The sequence below is a fragment of the Helianthus annuus genome, chromosome 1 (assembly GCF_002127325.2).
Source record: "Helianthus annuus cultivar XRQ/B chromosome 1, HanXRQr2.0-SUNRISE, whole genome shotgun sequence".
Classification (NCBI taxonomy): Eukaryota; Viridiplantae; Streptophyta; class Magnoliopsida; order Asterales; family Asteraceae; genus Helianthus; species Helianthus annuus.
In genome coordinates, this window is record NC_035433.2 from 86316964 (window position 1) to 86344766 (window position 27803).

The window sequence follows — 27803 nt, forward strand, 5'->3', positions numbered from 1 at the left end:
TAACCAACAACCCTGTGATTGAGTTTGTTTCTCTCCTTCTGTAGGATCGTTTTCTGACCCGAACGAGTCGTTTAGAAGTGTTTTTGCTTGATATTGTCACACCCCCAAAATACCACCTAGGGAGTGTCCCTGATAGGCGTGTGACGTACCAACAATGAGCCACTAATTACATTGAACCCATACATGTTTCAAAATAAAGTTCTCAATTATTAATAAAAATACCACCAACGAGTTTAAGTGAAAACCAAAGTGTTCAGCGGAAGCAAATGAGAAACCCAAGTTAAACAGTTTCAAACCAATATATAGTATCAAGAAAACAATAACGTGAATCCCTCCAGTCGACCCATGACTACTCCTGCTACTCCAGACAGCAAGTTCCAATCCATAGACATCTAACGACCTGCGAGCATGTAACAAGTGTGTCAGACAAGGCTGGTGAGTTCATTGTTTTACGAAAACGTTGATTACCAAGTATTTAGTTAATCCATTGAATTTGATTCCGAAAGTAATGTTGATAATACCCCGAATACAAGACGGCTTCTGATTATTTTGCCCTTTCTCCAATGCTCCTATCAAAGCATTGGTCATGACTAGGTCATTAGTTCAACACCCATCCTCCCAGGTACGGGGTGAGGTTGCCAAACCTAAGTAGCGCTACTAACTAATACCATGTTACCTCCTCGGTAACCAAACAACACGGATGGACTTTAAAGGTGATAGGAAGAGTATATTATCCAACATTCCCGTTTTTACCCAAAAGACTTATCCCTCCCCGGGATACCCACTGACTGTCCCAACCACCGGGACGCATGCTCAATAGATGAACTCACCTTAGATTGCTCGGTTAGATTAAGTGCTTGTTTAACAGTTGATCAATCAAACCCTACCGTGGTTACCAGAGTTAGTCAGTTACAAGAACACACAACATCCATGTACTTGCATTTACTACATAATTTACAAATAAGTGGCACGTATATTATAATGCAGATCATAGCAAGCGATTGGATGTAAAGACAATACTAATTCATATCACAGCATATCACAAGTGATTCAGTTTACATTCAAATACACTCGTTAATCGAAACAAGTATTCGTGCACCATCAATTAGCAAGTTATTTCCATGTAGTTATTTAACAAATAACTAGGCCATGCTCGCATCAACCCATCAAGTCCAACTAGTCACTCGTTATCGGGCCACTCTATCTTTGACCCAATCTAAGTAACGCATGACTGGCCCAAGAGATTAATCCCTGAAACCCGGCCCAAACAAATATGTTGACATGCAGCCCAGCTAAACAGAATGGTCCCAGCTGTTGGTAACCGAGCCTAGTACCAGATATGGCCCAAACATATAACGGCCCAAAGCAAAAATAAAAGAAACAATGTAGTCTAGTCCTTGAATTCGTGGCCCAATTGTCAAAACCAAATCAACCGAGCCCAACAACTAACATGCAAGTCTCAATAGTTATTGTTTTTATTGTTGTCTACTAACTAGTTTATCAACATAATTATCACATCATATTTATGAATATAGCACACTGGATAAGTTATTATCAACATGAAGCCAAGATTATACATGTTAATTATACGCGTTTTATGATCATGGCAACTTCTAAATCAACTAATAGTTCCTCTAATAACCCAAGACAATAGCTCGAACATTACTAAATCATATCATCATCAAAAATCATATAGTCAAGTAATTCTGCTCATAACAACTTCATGCATACTTATCTATTATTATGCAATTTTAATTACTGCTAAGCTAGCCATCGATCCCTAATTGTTCAATTATACATAAATTTAACCACCCAATCATCCCCTTTTCATATGATAAAACCGAGCCGATTAACCAAACATCGGACAACCCAAATGCGAAATCCCCCCATCAGATACATCTATCATACGATTTCATTAGTTGATAACAAAAATATCAAGCAATACTTCTAAATTAAACGAAATCGTGTTCAATCAAATAATCACATACACGTTCATATTTAATCACAAGTAGTCAATCAATAGTTAACCAGAATAAATTCACCAACCTGAGCTGATGAGATCACCTGTTAAAGTGGTGCTATGGGACGCTTAAAGAAACTCGATAGAAGGATACAACGACACAAAGAATCCCTGCCGTGTTCGCAAGAGGGGAAAAAGGGTTTTAGGGTTTGCTATATTTTGTAAAAGGTTGTGTGGGTGTCCCATCTCATGCATTCACGTAACAAATAAGCTGAAGGTGGGCTAGGGAATACTGGGCCGTGATTGGACCAACAACACCTTATCAGATCCTTTTAACACCATGATTGGACCGAGAATTAAACTGCATGTGATAAGATATCAATTGAGATTGGGCCACATAACTCATTAGCACATGGGCTTTGCAAATGACACTTGATCTGTGCACATGGGGCGCCACAATAATTCTTTTGATTTGGCTGCTGCATGAAGTCATCATCACGACATCACATGTGGGGACTAAATATCATCAACCGCCATATTGAGATGGGAGAAGTCACGTGAGGGTTAATTATTAACATCTAAGGTATCATCTAAGATAGTGGGCCTTTCATTGGGTGGACACATACTTGAGACTTTTGGTCTTTGTTTTCAAAGAACCGTCAACTTACAATAGTAAAATTCCATAGAGCCATTAATTGTTTAATGTAACATGCAAGCCATTGGTCAAGAAATCAAGAAATACTAACCTTGCAAGTTTGGGTTATCACATCATCCCCACTTTGAAAGAAATTTCGTCCCGAAATTTGATAAGTACCGCAAAAGTGACACGGTAACCCAAAAGTGACACCATGTTAGGTCAGGATGACTGTGGATTTCCCTAGGTGCCACAGATATGAGAGGCGGAAACAAACATATCAAGTTCAGTTCAGCTTGATTTTCACTTTAACTGTCTTTCTGATTGATTTGACAATGATTTACAGTGAGACGACACTTCGGCAGCACTTCGGCTCCGGAAACACACATACATGAATCATTTCAAACGAAATTACATCACCCCTATTTATAGGCCACCTAATTTCGCACGAACCTGCACATATGAAATCAGTTTCATGCGAAACTTGATTTCGTGCGAAATCACCATGTGATTTCGTGCAGAATTACCCACATGTAATTTCGTGCGAAATTACATTCTTAACCTATTTTTGACATTTTCTCGTAAGACGTGCCTAGATCTTTCAATACTAATCTAAGACTCGAACGAAGACGAAGTCGACAGACGTATGCACCAACACCTTCCACTAATAATACCATGGAAAAACTTCTTATTGCTATCTCCATGTATAGCCCATTTAATTCTTAAATCTTTCCATCTATAGCTTTCAATTTCCATTAAACCCTTTTTACATTCCACCTATATTTAGTTTTCTTCTTTTGTTAAATCTATTTTCCCATCGCTTCCTTCAAATATTCCATCTCTTTTTTCATAATTCCTTCTTCCTTCCATTTCGTTACTTTAGTATTTTCCGTCCACTTATTTCTTCCCTGCTGAAAACTCTTGAATTTGTTCATTAAGATCACATCTAAAGGTACCTGCCTCGTAAATGAATCACTGGCCTCCTTTACCACCTCATCAAAATCTGGTTTATCTAACCACAAGTTGAGCAATCCGAACAAGAATGGTCCAAAACTGGTCTCTTTAGTGGTCAAGAGAATAGAGCAATGGTCCAAGTGGACTCTAGACAGAGCCATATGACACACTTCCGGCCACTTATTAACAAAAACATTGACACACCAAAAGGGTAAAATTCTTGCCCTTTATATCTAGTTCTGTTAATTCAGCTTCTTATATAGCTTCTTATATGAAGTTATTGAAGTCTTTAGCTGTAACTGGGTTGAAAACAAATTTTCTTTTATCTTCTAGGAATCTAACATTTTAAAATCCCATGCAACAAACAACAACCCTGAATAGAAAGTCTTAAGATCCGCGACTTGAGCCTATAACAATCTTTTGTCTACCACACCCTAAGGAGCATAGACATTTAGGATGTCAATCTACATGTTGAGCCCTTTAATTGTCTCCTTAATAAACAAGTAGTTTTCACGTTTGACATAGCTGATGAGAGAGTGTCTTTGGATCCCAAAGGCAGAGCAAACCCCCGATCTACCGGCAACATCCACAAGCTCCATCTCAAAATTTGGATTTCCCCAATACTTAAATACGTCAAACTCCGACAAATCCGAAAATTATGTTTCTTGAAACACAATAAAAGATACCTCTTGAGCTAGACTAGTCTCCCTAATCAACTTTGCATTCACTTCCACCGTTTATAGGGAGATAATTCATTGTTCAACTAATTGAAATCCTTCCCCCAAAATTGAATCACGAACCTGGTCTTTGAATCTTTGTAATTATGCTCCCGCTGTTGTTCCCAAGTCAACCGTATCTTCTATCTCTTACTGTGTAAAAATCTATTGATTAGCCTTATAATTTCTTAATCAAGTACGATATCCTCTCTTTTGTTATCGCCTTTGTTTGCCTCTAAAATCACTTATCATCAAGTTTAATTTATTAGTTAGGTCTCGAATTTCTTCGACTTCTTTAATTCTTTGCTCGTCAATATTAACCTGTTAATTTGGATCAACTTCCTTAATGTTAAGTAGTCCTAGTATCTTGTCTAGCCCAAATGGTTTGACCACCAATCTGGGACTTATTTTGGATCTCGGGCGGGCTTCAAAGAATCTGTTTACATCATGGGCTTTATAATTGTTTTCACCGTTTAAAACTTTGTTAACATCCAAACCTTTATTTTCAATAAATACAAACTGTTGGTTCCCCACACCTTTATGGGAGCTCCTAGAAAATCGTTCCATATCTATATGACCATCAATTCGTTCTACCATAATGATTGGCATCTGTTTGTTTTCTAACTCTCCGTCTTTGGCTTCCCCGACTATCGTCATGTTACCTACAAAATCACTCATTAGGTAATGAGAGTAGTTCTATGGAATGTCATGCTCTATTGTATTCACAGGTTCCATAAGCTTATAGGAAAGCTCGTTGAAGTTCACAGTCTTCTTTGAGAAGCATATCCCAAGCTGATTGACCAAAACTGCCATGGCTAGATGAATTCAGACTTTGTTATCTGCCTCACTGGACCAAACACTCTGTACCCCATGTCCCCTAGGGTATTCTCCAACTCTTGGTGGGTGAAGTTCAACACATTGTTGTCGTCGTGGAGGTGAAGTGCCTCCCTGATGGTGTACTCGTTCAGGATGATGGGCTTGCTCATCACCCATCCAGCTATGGTGGACAACATCCCTTCATCAAAGATGAGTTTGGCAGTGTACCAGAACACCTATATCTGGATGGATCCAGATATTGGTTGTTATGGCGAAGGCCGGGGGCTGTTCAAGAGTAGGGATAAGATGACATTGCATTTTCCCATGCTTCACCGGCAACGTTCAGTCGGACCCTTAAGTTATGATGGGGAATGTAGTTCAACGGAAAGTGGCTTGCATCAATGCGCTACATTTTAAAGTTTGAGGGAGATGAAGAGTTAGAATTAGGGTTTCTGAGTAGAGTGAGAGAGATGAAAGTGATTTGTGATAGAAAGAAATCTCCAAGTGTTTGTTATTTATAAGTGAAAGTACTTTTTGCCATAAATGGCACCAACAAACTTGAGATTTCGTATTGCTAAACTCCTTATTGTAAAGATCTCATGTCAGAGAAATAAAAGGATGTTTAGACTTAGATCTCTTCTCATTTGTGATTTAGGCGGTCGAGATCTCTGAGATATACAACATTTGTTATCCAGGTGTCGCTTATTTCACTATAAGTAAGGATGAGTAAGCAATGAATGTTAAGAAAGATAATAGACATAAATTTAATTTTGCTCAGATTATTTACTTTATGACGAAAGCAAAGTATCGAGAATGGTTTGTTATATGATTTTATCTAAACTTACATGCCTATTTATACATAAAAAAATTATAAACAAAAAGAAATGACTTGGGTTATATGATGTGCATGCATAAAAAACATTCTTTGAATTTTTTTTTTTTTGAGAAAGTGCCCGGATAGTCCCTGTGGTTTGCCCATTTTTCACCTTTAGTCTCTAACTTTCTAAAATTTCAGCTATAGTCCCCAACTTTTGCATCGTTCCCGTATAGTCCCCGGCGCGAATTGAGGTTAGTTTTTGGTGTTAGTTGGGTGCCAAATGACTAAAATACCCTTACTAATAAAAAATGTTATTAATTATCTATTTAATAATTATATTATATTAAAAGAAAGTGGACCCACCCCACCCCACCCCATCTCTCCTTTTTCTCTATTTCTTCTTCTCTGTACCTCCCACCGTTCCACCACCACCATTCCACCTCCACACCACCAAGCCGCCACCACCATAACACCACCCTGCCATCGCCAGTAATACCACCATCTACACCTCTTCCGCCGCCACAACCACCAAGCCACCGCCGACAGTTTCCCCAATTCAAATATCTGAAAACTGAATCAAATTGAAATCAAAATTTTTATCAGTCATTCACTGAAAGTATGAACAAACAGTTATACTTAGAACAAGTATTGAGAAAATCATGGTACCAGTTACGATTATCGGTTCGTTCACCATCTACGGTTCCGACATGGGATGCTATTGTTTTAATAACGGCTAGCCCTGAACAAGCAGCGCTTTATCAATGGCAACTCAAACGAGCTCTATGGATGGGTCAGATCTCTGATTCTACAGTTACTCTTGTTGTACCCGACCCGGATGGCCACCGGATCGGTTCTGGTGCAGCCACTCTCAATGCCATTCTCCCTCTAGCAAATTATTATAACAAGTCTCTGGTAGTTTAGGTTTTATTTGAGCTTGTTTAAGTTAATTTTAGTTACACAATGCAGTAGATCTGTTGTGGTTAACGTGTCGATTATGAACTATGATGATTGATGATCATATGTTATATGTAATTTGTAGTTTAATTGATTCATGTTTAAGTGATGAACTATTATGTGTTACATAGTTTTTGGTTACTGTTAGTTTTGTGTATATGTTGTGAACATTATAGTTTTGTTACGTATCGTGTTTGAAACGGTTAGTTTCGTTAGATCTTACTGCTGATGAGATCTTACTACTGATGAGATGCGTTTTGATTTCGTATACGCATTTGTAACTCTGTGTTCATGCTGCGTGCACGAAATGATACAGATATGTATTTGAAGTTGTTCGCTCAGTATCCGTTCTATTCATGGTGGCGGTGGGGAAGGCGAAGTGGGTAGGGTGGGTCTCACATAAATTGTAAAATATTAATTATATTTCTTTTAACTTTTTAGTTATTAATTTGATAGTAAGGGTATTTTTGTCATTTCACACGCACCTAACACCAAAAACTAACCCCCATCCACGATAGGGACTATCCGGGAACAAAATTCAAAAACGTGGAGACTATAAGTGTAATTTTAGAAAGTTAGTGACTAAAGGTGAAAAATGGGCAAACCACAAGAACTATCCGAGCAATTTTCTCTTTATTTTTTCAACAAATGAACCTAACCCTATATCTACAAACCCCATGGTGGGGAATAGTGGCTCCCACCTTTTTGGTAGCTAGCTATTGGTCAGGGTTTTTTTTCCTCCATTGATTTAGTCAAATTACGATTTTATCACATTTAAATTTACAGTTTTGTTATTGATTTTTTTCTTCTCGTAACCAATTACGATTTTGCCCTCAGCTCAAATTTATAGTTTTGCCTTTGTTTTTGTTCTTTTTCCCTTGTCAAATTACGATTTTGCCCCCAGTGTAAAATTACAGACATGCCATCGTTTTAGTTTTTTTTTTAAAAAACTAAGATAGTGTTTTGTTTTAATTGGTTGTTCGGTGTAGTTTTATTCGTCCTGAAAAATTACAATTTTGCCCCTAGTTTGAAATTATAGTTTTTCTATGGTTTTAGTTTTTTTTAGTAAAAGTATAATAGTGTTTTGTTTAATTGGTTGACTCGGTGTAATTATTTTTTGAGATCGTGTTATGAGTGGTATGTACAAGTAACCGAAACATAAAGGTATCTATACTATCTATTAAGGGAGCTTAGATGATGACATCGATTTGCATACGTGTCAAGTTCTCAGCTATGCCACATAGTCCAAGGTGATGTCATAATTCGGATATATAAATATATAAATAAATCTATCTATTATAAAAAACTTCAAATATAGTTTTGGCTCCATTTTCAAAATTTAAACCTGTCTCTCTCTCTCTCTCAAATACAGTCATGACTTCATTTTCAAAATTCAAGCTCTAATTTCAAACCTGCATCTCTCTCTCTCAAATATAGTCATGAGGAAAAGAAAGGGGTGTCAATCAAAAACCCTAATTCACTCTAACGGAGAACAAGAAGATGAATTCAGAGATCAACAGTCTAATGATTCAGAGATCAACCCGAATTCAACCAATTGATCAAAATTTCAGGCCAACATTCATCCAGATCGTGAAGAAAGGGGCAGTGGAGTAGTTCTCACCGGTGTCGTACCTCGCGACATTTGTGAACTGCGGGATATGGGTGTTGTACGGGCTGCCAATGGTGCATCCACACAGCTTATTGGTCATCACAATCAACGGTGCGGGTTTGTTCATCGAGACCGTTTATCTGCTCCTTTTCTTGATCTACTCTAACCACAAGCAGAGGATCAAGGTGCTGCTCATAATGCTGGCTGAGATAGTGTTTGTTGGGGTTTTATCTGCTTTGGTGTTGACTGTGGCTGAAATAGTGTTTGTTGGGGTTTTACAGCAGCAATCATCCATGGTTGCCCAACCTAAGAAAACCCTCTACGATTTCACAGTCATGGTTTCAACTTTCTCTCTCAATAACCCTAATTTCAATTTTCAGTTTTGTTTTATTTTTCTTGTGTGTCTGTAGAATTGATTAACTATGATTAGAATTGACATGCTACTCAAAACCTAGAAATCATGAACAAGTTAATTCTGCTAATCTGTTTAAAAGATAGAAAAAATCAATCTTTTCTTCTTTTTATGGGGTCAAGTTATTCTACAAAGGCTTCTAATTGTAAGAAGTGTAAGAAAGATTTATAGAGTGACAAGTGTCCAATAAGCTAAAACTAAACCCACTACATCACCACCAAAAACCTAAACACCCACCCCCACCCCACCCCACCACCACCCAAAAACCTAACCCCCCCACCACCCAAAAACCTAAACCCCCCCCCCCCCCGCGGCAAAAAAAAAAAAAAAAAAAAAAAAAAAAAAAAAAAAAAACTATACCTCACCAGAAAAACCCCCAAAAAACCTAACCCCCCACCCCCCAAAAACCTAAAAAAACCTAACCCCCCCCCCCCTCCCAAAAAAAACCTAAAAAAACCTAACCCTCCCCCACCCCCCAAAAACCTAAAAAAAATCTAAAAAAACTAAACACCCACCCCCACCACCACCCAAAAACCTAAACCCCCACCCCCTAGGCAAAAAAAAAAAAAAAAAAAAAAATTGGGGGGGGGGTGATGTGGGGGGGGGGGGTGATGTGGGGGGGGGGTGGGGGTTTAGGTTTTTGGTGGTGGTGGTGGATGTTTAAGGTTTTTTTTTTTTTTTTTTTTTTTTTTTTTTTTTTTTGCAGTGGGGTTTTTTGTGTAGTGGGTTTTTTTAGGTTATTGAATACTTATCACTCTATAAATCCTTCTTACACTTCTTACAATTAGGATCCTTTATATTTGATCCTAATCCCTTTTTATGTTTTAAAAGATAGAAAAAATTAAACCTTTTGTTCTTTTTATGATAAATCTTGGTGTTTGACCATGTAAAATTCTTGTTACTAATTTCTAATCATGCATGTGGCTTTTTTAATGTTTATTACAGGGTTTTAGTTAGTTAGTTATTGAAATTGGATTGGAAGTTTCAAGATGTATGTTAGTTTTTCAGTTGGAAGCCTCTGTTTGACACACAAAAGTCAATGATCCAGATTAAGTCTTTCTTTGAAACTCTATAGTGTATATAGTATACACCTTCAGTTTTTAAATTAACAAAAAAATATTAGGCCTCCAATATTAAGTTAAATTAAATTTATTAATTAGTTTGGACCTCTGCCATTTACTTTAGGTTGATCTAGCTTTGGATTGATCTCATAAGTTTTGTATTATTTTTTAGTATTTAATTTGGCTTTTTGGTGATTTAATCTTCGATTCAGTGCAGGATGCTAAGGGTAACGATGTAGACCTTAGCGTACACAAGGGAAAAGTTGTACTTATTGTTAACGTTGCGTCCAAGTGGTACGCGCTCACTATTTTCACTACTATTTTGTTTGAATGTTCTTGCAGCCCATTTGCCCTTTTGTAATTTAAAAGCAAGCTCAGCTTTTCTTTCCTTTTTTCTTTTTTTTTTTTGATATTTAACTACCTTTTTAAATAGGCTTTGTGATTGTATCTCCTAAAGTTTCTTACAGTCAATTGTGTTGTTGGTTCTTTGTGGCAGTGGGCTTATAAACAACAACTATGATGAACTGAATCAGATTTATTTGAAGTACAAGGAGAAAGGTTTGTAGTTTTTGGTTTCGGTTTCAAGTTTCATATAAAACCCGTTTCATTCATACCGAAGCTGATGTTCAAGAAGTTAGTTTAGTATGGAGTGATAGGAATTATGGAAGATGATGTTTGACTTTTTATTTGTTGCAAAACATATAAAAAGATGGTAAATTGCAGAAAATTAACCTGTTTGTTAATTTGTTACACCTTTTATAAAGAAAAAAAATATAATCATTGCCAGTTACACCTTTTATAAAGAAAAAAAATACGTTCTTTCATTCCAGGTATAAATCGTAAACGTGTTTGTTAATTTGTTTCATTGTGTGTGTGTAAATGTATTCAATTGTTTAAAAATATCGGAACCTTAGTTGCCGCCACCCATGTTCTTCAAGTTTCTTTGTATTTGATTTCTAAATATTTGGATTTTGATTTATAGGGCTTCACTGATTTGGGAATGTGATGGAAGAGAATATGTAACATCAACTATCCAGACCGTAGACGCTTTCTTCTTTCTCAAATCATCCAAACCTGCTTGAAAGACTTGTGAATATTGCAGAGGAAGATAATGAGAAATTCTGTTTAAAAGTCAAGATCGCATTGACCGGTAATTTAAACTCAACGTCTTTATCTCGTCTTGAATCATTTCTTCTCGTCGTTTTTAGATTATAAATGGCTAAAGACTTGCAAGAGATTTGGTTTTGTAATAACTTCGTTTGGATTTGTCATCTTATGACTTACGAGAGATCGTTTGGTTTAATTTGTTGTTAATTTTGATTTTTGCGAATGAGTTGATGGCGGCTGCGGCGGAGAAGCGAATGGCAGCATCTGCATCGGCTGCTGTGGCGAAGAGTGGTTTTCAGTAAGGTATGTTAAATTCTTCAATTAATCAAGGTTTTCGGTATCAGCTCTTTGAAATTAGGGCTTAGCATTAAAAATTTTCATTTATATGGCTATATTATAAATAATGTTTGTGCTGATTTGATATTTTTACTTTATTCTTGGCCAGTTCCAAATCCTATGTGTAGAAATTGTGCTGAGTACAAATATGTGAGTGATTTTCTTTAAGATACGTTTTGGTAGTAAGTTTATACGTTTTGGTAGTAAGTTTATATATTGAAGTGGTGAAATATGTGACTGATTTTCTTGCTATGTTACAGATTAATCAACAGAACGCAGATGGTAATTTATAAGTTTATACGTTTTACTTAGTTTAAATTTATTAGTTTTAATCAGACATTATTAATAGTTCTTTATTTGCCTAATATGAAGGATTTGCAAGGACAACCAGGATAAAGCTTTTATAAATTGCTCAGTTCCACAAAGAGAAATCAAACGCTGACATTAACGAGGAGTTGGATTTATTTGAAGGATCTTGTGAGGAAGATGCTTGTAAAAATACTCGAGGGAACTCCAGTCAGTTGCCTCAAAAGCAATCTACAGGTACTTATTGTCTTTATTATGCTTTTGAATACACTGTGTAAGACTTCCGAAGTGACCCATTTGAGAAAGTTCGTTTGTAGTTAAGTATGTATAGATTAATCTGTCTGACCTGCTAGGGATAAAAATGTAACCAAAGTGTCGTGATGAATGCCTCAATAGGATGCTGAACATAGAATGTGTAAAAGGAACATGCCCATGTGGCGATTTATTTTTATTATCAAACATTCAACCATATAATGAAGCAATTCGTTATTATATTAAACTTATTTTTATTATCAAACATTCAAGTATTTTAATGGTGTTGTATACGATAACTTTATAAAACCTGTTTTGAATTATGTTATAAATCCTATTATGTGATATAGAGTTTGTCATTGAATCAGTTTTGTTAGGTTGTATTTTTGTGAGGTATTTTGTTAGGTTGTATTTTTGTGATATAGAGTTTGTGTGGTATTTTGTTAGGTTGTATTTTTGCGATATAGAGTTTGTCATTGAATCAGTTTTATTTCCATGTGTTTGTTAACCGGTAATGTTGACGTATAAGGATCTTGATCTTTCTTTGTTGTCGTTTTGTTTGTTGGCATCTCCGTTTTATGTGGATTTTGTTGTTGATTTGGATGGTTCGGGTGTTTAGCAGGTAACCTTTGGCCCATCGGATTTGAGTACTAGAAAGGGATTTCGAGATGTCAATGAATTTGGCGATTCGGTATCGGGGAAGCCGTTGCAGTTAACAAATGAGTCCAGTGAATTGTATTTATTTATTTGCTACTTAGAATTTATGGGTTAAGGTTACTTTTTTATATATATGATAACATTCGTTGACATCTGACAAATACAGAACTCAAGTTCAAACCATTTGGGCCGCATTGCTTTGGCGAATCAAAACAACGAGCAAGAGAATTGTTTTTTGTGAAGATGTTTTCAGATTAAAAAATGTGAGAACTTGAAGAAAGTCAACTTTGAGAGTAGGTTAATTATGCCGGTTTTGGATTGAACATCGTCACTAGATGTTGTATGAAACTGGATTGGCTGGTAATTTCTTTTATAAATTGGTTGGATCATTGGTTTTTATGTTGTTGTAATTTTATGGTAATCGGAGGTTTTCAGTTATTTTAATTCTCAAAAATTGATTGATTGAAAATAAATAAAGAAACAGGGTTTTAATGTTGTTTTGATTGAAATTGTTATGTTTTTTAATATTGTTGTTGACTGATGATGATTCTGTTATTCACAATTTAAGTATATTGCATGCATGTGATCCCAATTGTGATTTTGTTGATTTATATGGATATGTAATGTAGAAAAAATAGGGTATTTTGTTCTAAATGGTTAATTTCCATGAACATCCTGTTTAATTTGAGTGTTTATAATCTTAAATGTTTGTGAACAATGTATGATCAATCTTAAATTTATGTATACTGGTCTGCAATTATTTTATTTGTTGGGTTTTAAGGATTATTATATTTAATTTGCTTTTATGATCTTGATCAGTCTTAAATATGATTTTTCTTCGTCATATATGGATTTTGACCTGATTTTCTTTTAATTAAACCGTAGGTGCTTACGAATGGTATAGAGGTGAAGTTACAATGGAACGTGCTTAGTGTGATTGAAGCTCCTACTGGTAATGAAGAAGATGATGATGAGTTTGGGTTGTATTTTATAAACAATAGACAAGTGTGGGCCAAAGTTAATCACCATGCTTGGTAGTTGAGCATCATTAGGAAAGATCGATCAAAGCAAATCATAGAAATTTATTTGACAAAAATGTGTTGTTTCTTTTAATGATTTTGTTATCATTTTTTTGGCCAAACTAATAGCTGCGATACTGTACCGGAGAGTCCAGCCGCTCAGCATCTGATTCGGATCATTCAACGGAATATAATCGGAGATGGGAACCAGAATCTCTGAATCTCTAGTGAGCTTTTCTGCCCATGTTTTTCAATATACATTACAAGTTCTAAATTTCAACCCATGTAAATTTTATTTTAGAAAAGATAATGACTCGCAGTAAATTACTAAGAGTAGCTTTGAAAAGTAAGCATGGAGCTTTTGAAAGCCTCATATATTCTTTGAGTTGATAAGATGGGGGACGTTAAAAAACAATTTAATTCGCCGCTATTCGCTATTAACAACTATGACCAAACCGGTCAGGAACAGACAACGAATCACTTGCAATTCGGTTATTCGGTTTGTAACAGTAACTGAATTGATTATTCGGTTTGGTTATCAATTATCCATAGACAAAGATGAAGTAGCTTCAAGTAGGGGTGTTCAGTATTCGGCTATTTGGTTCGTAACTGTAACCGAATTGGTTATTTAGTTATTCGGTTCGGTTATCAGTTATCCATAGACAAAAATGAACTAGCTGCAAGAATTAAGATCCAGCCAGATAAAACCAATTCTTCGTTCTGAACTAATATATGTGCATATTTTGTAGGAGGTTATACCGATCTTAAACTGGGAAACCGAGACATTCAGCAAGCTCGCGTTAGCATTCATAATATTCTCATCAGTCGCAATATTCCCAACCGTATTTATACCATCTATACCCTCCATGTGGGTCACAGGCATGAGCTTCGATTAAACATAGGGATTTTACTAATAATGTTCGGTGTCACTATCGGAGCAACGCTTCCTTATTTCAACGGTTCCCTATTTTACAACAAAATTCAAGTGAGTATCTTGATCAATTTATCAACATGGTAAGTTGTTTTTTTTTTTTTTTTTTTTTTTTTGCATGGATGATAGGTCTGATTTCGTAGATCTCATTTTAGATTCACTCTTTTTAATATTAGGGAACTGATTTCGTATATCATAACTTAATTCAGCTTTTATTGTTTTGCACATTAATTGTAGATCAAATGTAAGCGGACACGCTAGAAATTTGCTAAAGAGTGAAGATCAAACTAAGTACATGGACTGTTTTAAAGAGTCAAGATTCATGTCATGTTATTTGATCATGAGCTCAGTGATGAAGCTGAGTTGTAGATGAGGATAAGGAGGAACGTCTCTTGAAGATTCTAAGATGGATAGAAAGATGCTTAAACCAAAGTGCATCGATTGCTACAGATGAATTAAAACACTCTATCAAACACCAAACACTCATATTGATGGTATTTACTCTTCAACACATTTTTTGTTACTTAAATAGTTTATCCTTATAGTTTATTTATTTATAGTAACTATTGGTTTGGAACAGTGTTGGTTTGGAATATATTGGTTTGGAACTAAATGATGTATTAGATAATATATTTTTAATTACTGCGTTTTCTGTGTTAGTTAAATTAAAACATTAAATAATTTCACATAATATTTTACATATAGATATAGACAAAAACTTTGCACATTATACTTATAATACTAACACATACTGTCTTTAACATTGTTTTATAAAGATATGTAACTAAACGCAAAGAATTTAAATGATATATTATAATCTGTTTTTTAGTATTTGATTTCGATCGTTATTAAACATACCCGTATGTTCACACGAGTGTTACAACTAGTATAAGAAGGAAATATTCGGATTATTGTTCCGTATCACGGGCGCGACAAAAACTAGTTTATATAAATAGGACAGAATAGACTATTAAAATATAGATGTAGTTATCGTATGATATAAAAAGTTGAGTACAATTTTCAAATAACATTTGCATAGACACGTCCTATGAAAATAGGCATTGTCTCGAGTGCCTAAAAAAGAATTCACATGTATGGATGCAACAGGTGATGTTGATTGGTCAAACCTCTCCAGACTCTTCTTTGTAACTGCTACCTTTTTCAACTTTCATGCCATTCGCAATCTTCTAATAGATTCTATGATTGTCATAGAGGTGGAGTATAGTTGGAGAAAGATTTGATTTTTTTTGACTCAGTTCGACTTTCACTTTCTCTATTATTTTTTACGACATTTATGTGAAGAGTGAATACGGGTGGTCCCGGTTCGTCTTGGATGGGAGACGAGGTTTTACCGATTATTCCACTGTTGTGCCTTCGGACGGGTGGAGGTCGGGTTTCCGTGCATTTGGGAGAGCCAAGAGGCTGGTGACTGTCAAGTAGTCGACCTTGGTTATAACACCCGATATCACGATGGTTAACACGTCGTTCCTTACCATTAAAAAAAAATAGATTCTATGATTAAATTGTGCTTCTTGTATAAGCCGTGTTTTTTAATTAATGCTTAACATTTTGTACCAAAAAAAAAAAGTTGTTATATTCAGATAAAACTCTTTGGTTGAGTGGTTTTCATCGTACTTCGTTAACTATATATATATATATATATATATATACTACGTTATAACCCCGTGTATTACACGGGTCGAATAAATGAATTTTATATACTAAATAATAAAACAATATATCTTTGAAAACCTCTTTTATTACACGGGTTGAATAAATGTAATTTTATATACCAAATAATAAAAAAGTTACATCTTTAAAAATATGTGTATTACACGAGTTGAATAAATGTAATTTCCTTTACTAAATAATAAAATATATATATCCTTAAAACACCCCGTGTGTATTGTACGAATTGAATAAATCTAATTTTATATATCAAATAATAAAAAAGTTATATCTTAAAAAACCTCCTCTATTACACGGGTCGAATAAATGTATTTTTGTATAGTAAATAATAAAAAAAAAGTATATCTATAAAATAACCACGTGTATTACACGGGTTTAATAAATCTAATTTTATACACCAATAATAAAAAAAATCATATCTCTCAATATACTAATGGATAATACTCGATACGCGATGGATATGGTGATTGTGAAGATGACTCTTAAAAAGAAAATATGTTATTTAAGAAGCAAATCAACATCAATTTGAGTGATAAAATGTTGGTACCAATTCCGACAAATTAATTTTTAAATTATGTAATATTTTTTATATTAATACAAAGTTTGGTTTTCGTAATAAATAATTTGTTTTATATAAAAATATTTTAAATTAACAATTTAAATTTTAGAATAATATTTTATTAGAAAATTAGAAGAATAGTATTCAAAATTTAAAGTAGGATGAAATTTAATATTAGCTCATTATTCATTTATTTATTTAGTTAATATCACATTAATGCTTTATTATATAGTATAGTATAAATATATATTTATATTGATATAAATAGATTATTATATTGTAGTAAAATTTGTTAACAAAGTCTCAATAAATTTAACCCTTTATTTAAAACTTGTAAATGTAACGAAGTCTCAATAAATTTAACAATTTATTTAAAACTTATAAATGTAGAAATGATAAATATATAGTTAATATCAATAGCATATTATGATTTTGGCCCCTGTGGTGATATCACTTTTACCCTTTTAGCCAAAAAATGAATCTTTTAACATCTGAGCCCACAACGTCTTTTTTTTTTCTAACTCTTTTGGCCCCTACCAAAAGGGTTAGAAAAAAAGACGTTGGGGTCCAAAAGTGTTAGACGTTGAGGGTTCAGATGTTAAAAAATTTATTTTTGGGCTAAAAGGGTAAAAGTGATATAACTACAGGGGCCAAAATTGTAATTTACTCTAATATCAAATTAGATAACTAAGTTTGAATTTGAAGTAAATAGATAAATATAAAAGTATTAATTAAACTAAATAATATTTAGTAGGAGGATTATCTATAATAAATTAGAAGAGATTAAACTAAAATTATAATTATCCATAAGACATGGCCTAATATGATGACACGTGTCCTCAAAGTGGTTTCTTTTATTATATATATATATATATATATATATATATATAATTTTGTATCCAAAAAAAAGTTATTATATTAAGATAAAACTCTTTGGTTGAGTGGTTTTTAATATCTGTTTTGTATATAAATTAAAAATACAATTGCCAAAATTATATGTTATACGAAAATATGGTACTTCACTGTATAATAATAAGTAGATTTGCTACTTTAAAGGGGAAAATAACTAGTAAAGATACTTTAAAGAAAAAAATCTAGTAAAGATAGTTGAAAACCTATCTATACTTTGAAATCCAATTGACATAAACTAGTAGATGCGTCAGCTAGAGAGCATGTCCAACAATACTTTTCTTATGTCATCCGCGATGAGGTGGCAGCCATAGAGGAAGCATAGTGACATCATAATTCAAAGATCTGCCATCCAAACCACTGCCCCACTTTTCAATTTCAAAGGTCTGGCCCACATTCAACTATGAAACCATTGATGTTCATTCAAATTTCAAACCACTGATGTCTCATTAAAATGGGAGGGTAATTTGAAATTTAACATTTCATAGGGATATGTAATTTGCATTTAATGTCATCAGAGCTTCAATTCTTCTCTCTCTCAAATATAAATTCAAACCCAAATCCAAACTCGATCATAATTTCAAAAACCTATTTCAATCTCTGTGTCTACTATCTCTCAACTCACTATCTCTAAAACTGTAGATACAGAGAAGAGGATGAAGACGAAAGAGGCGTTGCATTTAACATCGATTTGAATGGTAGTTTAAAAATAGATATTTTTTTATTTTTTCTTTTTATCACAAACTGAAGGTTTGTATGCTAAATGTTCTTCAGGTAGATCTTGCTGGATTTGTTATTTGGTGTTGAAGTCTTGAGTTCGTTGGCTGAGCTTCCGAATGTGATCAAGGTTATAAAATGGATCTCAACTTTATTGATGAAGAGGTAATGTCTGTTTGTGTTTAAAAATAGATGTATATGTGTTTTAAATAAATCACATAATTGTTATTTTGTTGGTAATTGTTAATATACTTTGTAATCAGTTCTCCTTCTTCTTCGTGGTTTCTTGAGCTTTGTTACGTGTTTTCCATATTGAAGTTTCTTCAAATCGTCATCTTCTCCAATGCTTCCATCAATTCTTCTCTCGCTAAATCTGGTAACAATCCGTGACCTAATTTCTTTCATGAATGTATGAAATTTGATTGATATATTTCTAACTTTTGATTTTGTCTTTGATTTGTTATTGTTTATTCAGATGCTTGCATTGGTGTACCATCTGATTACGAGTAGATTTATTTTGATATGTTTGTAAAAGGAGAAATCCCAATGCAAATTAGAAAACTTGGTGATGTCTGTTTATTCATCATGGTTAATATTGATTTGAATATTATGCAGACGAACGGTAGTTTAAAAATAGATATTTTTTGATTTTTTTCTTTTTATCATGAACTGAAAGTATGGATGCTAAATGTTCTTCAGGTAGATCTTGCTGGATTTGTTATTTGGTGTTGAAGTCTTGAGTTCGTTGGGCGAGCTTCCGAATTTGATCAAGGTTATAAAATGGATCTCAACTTTATTGATGAAAAGGTAATGCCTGTTTGTGTTTAAATAAATCATGATTCTATGAAATTTGTTTGATATGTTTGTAGCTTTTGATTTTGTCTTTGATTTGTTATTGTTTATTGATTATTCAGATGCTTGCATTGGTGTACCATGTGATTACAGCAAGTCCAGCTTATGCTTCAAGCTGTCTCGATCTCTTTGGAGGCGGATAGGTGGCTTTGGGAGGTCTGAAAATCAGAATTGATATATTTACAGAAAATGGGGTTGAAAGATGATAACCCAACAGTTGAGGATCTCATTCTACATCTTCGATAAATTCAATTGTATTCTCAAATAATGTTTCCTAGATTTTTGAAGACCGACAAATGTCTAAAGAAGTATCACTGTGGACATTTGTTGGTCTTTATCGGTCTTCAAAAATTTAGGAAGCATTGTTTGAGAATACCATTGAATTTATCGGAGCTGTCGAATGAGATCCTCCACTGTTGGGTTATCATCTTTCAAACCTATTTTCCCTAAATATATTGATTCTGTTTTTCAACAGGGAGGTAATGTAATGATTTTTCTCAATTGAATGGACGGACACTGTTGAAGACAAAGTTGTTAAACATAGGCACTTATGTACCTAAGGGCTGATCAACCAAAGGAAAACCACTGCTCAGTAACAGCAGTGGTTCAGTATCTACAACGGATTCAACATCAGTATTTATGTATCAGTTTTCATATGTAACAATGTTTAGTGTATCGGTGTTTAGATTTTGTTACAGCTTCGATGATGGTTGTTAGATTTATGAAAATGTAATTGCTACAGTTTGAATATTATTGTTATTATATTATCATATGTTGATCGTGGTCGGTTAAAGCACTGCTGTTAAACATTCTCTGTTGAACTGCATCATCTGTTAGTCCATAGAAGAGGTTCTCTTTGGCAGACCTTTGCTTGAACCGTCTCGGTGTTTATCAGCAGATGTTCATCATGAGGCGTGTGTAAACAGATGTTTGAAATCCTCTGTTGAACTGTATCACTGTTAAGTCACAGCAGATGTTAGCAATTTATACTGTGGAATGATCAGCAGATGTTATGTTTTGCAGACCTTTGTTTCAACAGCAGATGTTAGCTTTATGATGCTTTTGTATTCATATTCAGCAGAGGTTGTTTTATCAGCAGCAGAGGTTGTTTTATCAGCAGAGGTTCTTTGCTATAACAGTCTTTGTGTTTATTAGCAGAGGTTGTTTTATCAACAGAGGTTATTTGCTATAACAGTCTTTGTGTTTATTAGCAGAGGTTGTTTTATCAGCAGAGGTTATTTGTTATAACAGTCTTTGTGTTTATCAACAGACTTTAGCTGAATAGAGGTCGAGTGCATAAATTTGTTTGTAGTCAGAGGTTTGTATCAGAGAGGTTATGATAATGATCACCCATAAATTTGTTGAAGCCTTTTAAGAAAAGCCTTTTAAGTAACATCAAATGTTAGCTTTATGATGCTTTTGTATTCATATTCAGCAGCAGAGGTTGTGTTTATCAGCAGAGGTTATTTGCTATAGCAGTCTTTGTGTTTATCAGTAAATGTTGTTTGGAACAACAGACTTTGCTTGAACAGATTTTCTGTTTGACAGAGCTTTTGGTTTATCAGACTTTATCTAAATAGAGGTTGAGTGTATAAATTTACATAATATAATTCAAGTTTTAATGCATCATGAAGAGCCAATTAAAATATATGGAGAATGTACAACAAAGGTTTAAGTTAATATAAATAACAAGATAAGCATACACGATTATAATTTAAATATTCGTAAGTCGTAAGTTTTCAAAGTATAGAAGTTTGATACATCAGCGTCCCATAATTTATCTCAAATGAGATAATACCAACAACCACAACTATATGTAGACTTTCTTTAAGATCAGCTTGGCTTTTTCTTCAGAGTAGACAAATTTGCATCTCATATTTCTGTAGATACCATTGGGCTTCGTGAACTTCTTGGTGAATTGACAAGCCGCGTATCTAAATCCCTTGCCATGCTTCTCCCGTTGAAAGTCAATTACAGTGCAACTCCATTCAGATTTTCAACTGTCATCTTCAGTGTTCTATGAATCCTTGATAAAGAAGCTACTTTCACATTCAGACGCTTAAAAATAAATATAAAATACCAATAATTAATAAGAAATACATAATGTATTTAAGTAAAGTAACAAAAAAACAGCTTAATTGTAACAAACATTTAACATCCAAAGAATGAGGAATAATATATTAACATAATAAACTTATAAAATGTTTGCTGCAGTACCATACGATTTGTAAGGGGTATCCATCAGGATCAGCTTCATAATCTGAGACAGCGGCATCAAAATCTGCATCGTCGATATCATCGGATGATTCATTCGATACAACATAATCACTATCAGAATCTATGTCATTGGATTCTTCAACATCCGACTGGTGATGCAGATCCTCAGTAATTTGAGGAACTTCCAAATTGGGTGAGGAAGTATCGTCTATCGGACTGTCATTGGATTTTGGTGCAACAATCTCACATCCATTCAAATCAAAGGATATCCTGTCCATGTATGGTTCAGCAAAAATGTTGTAAAAAGTTTCCCAAAAAATATGTAGATGAGACTTGTGTTGATTCTGAAGGATATCCTGTCTATCGTCGCCATCAAACAAGTAATACGGTAGTAAAGAATGGTGTGACACTTGATAATAGATTTGTAGTTCCTTACAATGCTCTCCTTCTCAGAAAGTATCAGTGCCACTTTAACGTTGAATGGTGCAACCAATCAGGTTCTATCAAATATTTGTTTAAATATATTAATAAAGGGGCCTGATAGAGTCACTGCTTCTGTTTTTCAAGCCAATAGCACCAAGAATAATACAGAACAGAATGTAGCTGTAGATGAGATAAAAGCATACCTTGATTGTAGATATATCTCTTCATGTGAAGCTGCTTAGAGAATATTCATGTATGATATACATTATAGATATCCAGTTGTTGAAGTATTACCTTTTCATTGTGAAGATGGTCAGAGTATTGTGTATAACGATCATGATAATTTGTGTGATATTGTTACTGATCCAACTGTGAAAATGACAATGTTTACAGAGTGGATGAATTGTAATAAAGTCGATGAATTTGCCAGGACATTGAGGTATGTTTAGTTTCCGGGATGTTATATAACCCTACAAAAAGTAACATAGGGTACCTTTGGCTAACTTAATAGTTGTGTCTCTTCACATCACACCCCTAAAATAATACTCTTGAATTAATAAACACATGTTAAACACAATAAGGGTCACCACTTACATTAACACTCAACATCCGAACCATTACGTCCTTTCAGAAAAAAATACATTGTTTCCCTTTGTTAATTATAGATTTATATATCTCAACATTGTGTTGGTTCGTGATTACAACGGTGCGTCGTATCCTTCACAAAATGGTATATCGGTTTAAAATGCATGCAAATCATTAATTTAAAAGAACACGTTAGTTTAAAGCATTAATTAATTAAAGGGCACGTTGTTTCTCCTTTAAACCAAGTAACCAACAGCATCTGGAATGCTTTCGTAAACCGCCGTTCATAATTCAAACCAAAGGTAACAATTATATCTCTATTCAATCGATTCTTCCATTCTTTTCCATGACTGTTGTTTCTTCATTTTTGAATCGTAGTTACATTTTTATTGTTACTTTTTTTTGTGAATCTGCATACCGTACAATCGACTCATGCATATGCCCTTTCAATGATTGTCGTTTCTTTCATTCTTGAATCGCGATTTAAACTGTCAATCGACTCACCACTCATGCATACAGAAATAGAGAGAGAATTTTGGTTTCGCGCAATTGCGAAAAGGCGTAAATCAGTCATCTTCATGTTTGTGATTCATTTTGTTGTCATTTTTAGAATATGTTGTTTTGAATTTGGTTAATTCGTCAGTTTTGATTTTAATTGTTCATATTGACAGATCATTTGTTTGTTATTGTGATTTTGATGATTGATATTTTATTTTATTCATAAACATAGATGCATGGTTATGCATCATTGCAAATTTGGTGATCATTTGATTAGTGGATTCCTTTTACTTTAATTTCCATTTGCAGAAACAATAATGTTCTGGATATGGAGGGTGATACACATAGTAATGATTCTTCTCATTATGTTTGAACATCTGAAAAATGTCGATATGAATTGACGATTGTGTATTATAATGTCGGAATGACAGGTCTTCGCAAAAGAGTGGATAATCTCAAGAATTAACTGTATTTGTAAAGGGGTTTGATACTGATGATGGCTTTGACTCTGTGTTTTACATATCCACATGACCACATCCCACAAGTCTCTTAATTATATATTTCAATATAATTATTTAATATCTTTTTTTTGTTTGCACAGATTAGGAGAACCCTTGAAGAGCACTCTTGGCAATGCGAAGAGATTTCAAGGACGTCTATTATTTTGAATTTGGTGGTTCTAAAGGGTAGGCTTTTTTATTTAATATTTTGTTATGGCTCATGGAGGTTTTCCAGCCAACTATCCCTATCTACTTTTAATCAAATGTTGTATCCAAAGCCATGCATATCGCCAAAAGAATGTTATTATATTTGTTTGCATCCCAATTTAAACCACTAAACCAATCTCATGTTGATGTACATATGGAATCAACTTTGGCGATTACCACATCTATATAATATGAATCATTAAATCAATTCTAGAATCATAACAAATACATATATGCGCTCACACTACACAACATACAAGTTTGAAATTCGTTCATGAATTTTTCCAAGTTACAAATTATTTAATCCATATCAATTATCCATACCAAAACTTTAACACCAGATATTTTCCAAATCTCTCCCTTCAATTGTTTTGACTCTAATTTGAACCATTAAACCTAACAAATTTTGCATCACATATAGTGATTCTAAAGCATAGTGATACTAAAGCGTTCATAAGTACATTTTGCAGTAACGCGTGAGTTGGCATAACCTCTATAAAAATTAATGATTTCCTCAATGTAAAGTAATTGATTCTAAACTTTTGAATTAAATAATATGTATTATTTAATAGAATTAAATGATTCCACATTAACTCACCTCTACAAAAATAAAATTACGGCCATATTGGAAAATAAAAAATAAACTCACCTCTATACAAAACTAAAATTATGCCCGTATTGGAAAATAAAATTGTATGAAGTGATTAATTGGAAAATATTTTTTGTTATTTAGTAAAAAAATGTTTACATGTAGTTAATACTGTAGGTTAATTAGTTTTTATTTTCTTTTATTAAAAAGGCTTTTACATGTATTTTTATGTAAAAGCTTCAAAAAGTTCTTTTAAAAAATATTTTTAACAAGAAATAATTTATTTATGATATATTCAGCATGTTAATGCATGATTTCTTGGTTCCCTACTTTTTAAGGTTTCCCAATAAACCAGCCCCTGTATATATAATAAAGTTTCATATAGTCATCAAGGGTGAATAATTCAAATACTAAAACATGAGATTTAAGTTTTCATGATAAGTTGCTAACATATTTATAACTCATTTAGTTTTTCCTCTAATAATTGCGTTTGTTAATTTTTTATAAAAGGTGAGTACGTAGATGTGTTGAACTTTATTTCCTGAATGTAATAGGCTATAGTAATTGTCAGCTTCGTATTGGTAAAGTAACGAACAATTGTTATTTTTTAAACAAGCTATTTTATAAAAATTCAGAACATTCCATTTTGATATGTTTAATTTTATATATGCATCAATATAATTTTATTTGAAACAGTTTCGACATTAACCGGTTCCGATACTTATTTTAATAATTTTGAATATAAACTTAACAGTTTTCCGTATCTCATATGGTATATAGTTATACTTAACACATTCATAATCAACATCCCGCCGCAAAGCGCGGGTTAACATCAACTCGTTATGTATGGAATGCTAAAAATCGCAAATGGAATCGAAGAAAGCATCCGTATGGATCAATTGGGAGGGTACATTATGTCCCACCATCACTTGGTGATTGTTATTACCTAAGGATTTTACTGAATCATATTAAGGGACCAACCTGTTTTGAAGATATAAAAACAGTTGATGGGCAGGTTTTTCAAACATTTAAAGATGCATGTTTTGCATGGGGGCTATTGGATGATGATAAAGAATATGTTAATGATGTCAAAGAAGCTAGCACATGGTTAACCGGAGATTTCTTGAGGACCTTTTTTGTAATGTTGTTGCTGTCAAATTCGATATCTCGTCCTGGTGTTTTTTGGTCGGAAACGAAGTCCCTATTATGTGAAGACATTCTGTATCAGCAACGAAAGATAACTGGTATTGCAGGTAATATTATTATTTTATTAAAGTTATATCCAATTACATTAAAATTATGCAATAGCTCTGTTATTGGGAAAAAACTAATACTTTTTTCAACATTTGTTTTAGATTTGAATCTTCAACAAGAAGAACTTGAAAATATCTGTCTATCTGAAATTGAAAAGTTGCTACTTACCAATGGAAGTACAGTGATAAATTTTGATGATATTCCAAGTGTTCTGGACAATTATGTTTCATCATCGAACAATCGATTGATAATGAAAGAATTATCGTATGACAGACTAGCTCTTCAAAGGGAACATGATCGTTATGTAAAGTATTTAACTACCGAACATGAAAGGATATATAAAATTGTTATGGAAGCGATTGAAAAAGGTGATGGAGGTGTGTTTTTTGTATATGGTTATGGTGGAACTGGAAAGACGTTTCTTTGGAAGACATTCTCAGCTGCATTACGATCAAAAGGTGAGGTTGTATTGAATGTTGCATCCAGTGGAATTGCTTCACTTTTGCTGGATGGTGGTAGAACTGCTCATTTAAGGTTTGTACTTCCAATCAACATTAATGAGAATTCAATATGTTCGATAGAGCCTAATACTGAGTTAGGTATTTTAATTAAAAGAGCAACATTGATTAATTAGGATGAAGCACCTATGACTCACAAGCATTGTTTCGAGGCTCTTGATAGAACAATGAGAGACATATCACGTTCAAGTCAACCGAACATGCAATCGAAGCCGTTTGGGGGAAAGGTCATTCTATTTGGTGGTGATTTTAGACAAATTCTTCCGGTCATCCCTGAAGGTACCAGAACAATGATAGTCAATGCTTCTTTGAATTCTTCTTATATATAGCGGCACTGTCAAGTACTAAAGCTAACTGAGAATATGAGATTAAGAGTTGGTTGTCAAGAAGCAGATTTGAAAGAAATAAAGGAATTTGGAGAATGGATTTTAAAGCTTGGTGATGGTCTGCTTGGTGAAAAAAATGACGGTGAGATTGATATTGAAATACCAGATGATTTACTTATTCATGACCAAGTCAATCCTATTTTTTCTCTCATTTCATTTATATATCCGGACATGAATAAGTTTTTGTGGGATTTAACGTATTTCCAAAAAAGAGCGATTCTTGCTCCAACTAATGAAGTAGTGGATTCAATAAATAAAGAGTTGTTAGAGAGTCTGCCTGGTGAAGAAAAGGTTTATTTTAGTTCAGATAGTTTATGCCAATTGGAGGAAGAATCAGAGCTTAATATGGCATTGTTTCCTCCTGATGTGTTAAACAATCTTCGTTTATCTGGTTTACCTAACCATAAATTAGTACTGAAACATGGTGCTCCGGTGATGTTACTCAGAAACATTGCTCAGGCAAATGGATTGTGTAAAGGTACACGTTTACAAATCACGAAGCTCGGAAAAGTTGTGATTGAAGCAAAAATTATCACATGGACTAATATAGGTCATCATACTTTGATTTCAAGACTGAAGATGACACCTTCAGATAAAAGAATACCAGTGAAGATTTCTCGAAGACAATTCCCACTTTCACTGTGTTTTGCTATGACAATAAATAAAAGTCAAGGACAATCATTGGAGCGTGTTGGTTTATATCTTCCACGTCCAGTGTTTAGTCATGGCAAGCTCTATGTTGCTGTATCTAGAGTAAAAAGTAGGAAGGGGTTGAAAATTTTGATTTGTGATAAAGAGAAACGAGTTTGTACAACCACTACTAATGTGGTTTACAAAGAAGTTTTACAAAATCTATGATGATACTAAACATCTGTCAACCTGGCAAAGTATGTTGGGTATAATGGAGAAACTGTTGTTAGGAAATGTTTGTTGGAAAGCAATACAACTTTTTGAAAGCATCTGATACTTGCTTTGCATTAAGTTTATCCTGAGAACACATGTTGTTAATAACATTATTCTCTTAATATCTGTTTACTAACCTTTGTAATTTCTGTTGACTGACCTTTTTAACATGGGTCGACTAACATCTGATAGTTACTATCTATTCACCTGGCAAGCTCTGTTGGAGATAATCGATGACAGTTCTTACAAAAGTCTGTTGGAAAGCAACATAAGTTTTTAACAGTTAATAGACAACAGTGGTTTCCTATCAACATAATGGAATTGCTGTTGAATAACCTATTGGTCATTAATTTATATCAATTTTGTAAGTCTGAGTAATTTTTTTTACTATCTGTCAATATATGTTATGCATGGTTTTCTAAGAAACAACAGTGGTTTGCTATCAACATAATGGAA

At 33.8% G+C, this 27803-nt stretch overlaps 1 protein-coding gene and 1 long non-coding RNA gene across 10 annotated transcripts; both read left to right on the forward strand.

Annotated features, from left to right (window-relative positions):
- Positions 1 to 8237: 8237 nt before the first annotated feature.
- On the forward strand, positions 8238 to 16085 carry LOC110878263. Of its 9 annotated transcripts, none has more exons than XR_004890364.1 (14): positions 8240 to 8645; positions 8742 to 8798; positions 10146 to 10227; positions 10430 to 10491; positions 10916 to 11343; positions 11486 to 11526; positions 11637 to 11658; positions 11749 to 11919; positions 12554 to 12669; positions 12758 to 12951; positions 13477 to 13543; positions 13740 to 13837; positions 14360 to 14624; positions 14779 to 15120. It is a non-coding gene; the product is annotated as an uncharacterized LOC110878263 (long non-coding RNA). The 9 variants fall into 9 exon arrangements; XR_004890349.1 differs by having other exon boundaries at positions 10151 to 10227; XR_004890338.1 differs by adding an exon at positions 15649 to 16085 and having other exon boundaries at positions 8242 to 8798; positions 10151 to 10227; positions 14779 to 15035.
- Positions 16086 to 22158: 6073 nt separating this feature from the next.
- LOC110876152 (ATP-dependent DNA helicase RRM3-like) lies at positions 22159 to 27302 on the forward strand. Its single transcript, XM_035988307.1, has 8 exons — positions 22159 to 22346; positions 23300 to 23357; positions 23422 to 23472; positions 23592 to 23676; positions 25279 to 25539; positions 25642 to 26078; positions 26175 to 26285; positions 26388 to 27302. Exons 1-8 carry the CDS (start codon positions 22159 to 22161, stop codon positions 27300 to 27302), a joined length of 2106 nt encoding a protein of 701 aa, XP_035844200.1.
- Positions 27303 to 27803: the final 501 nt, after the last annotated feature.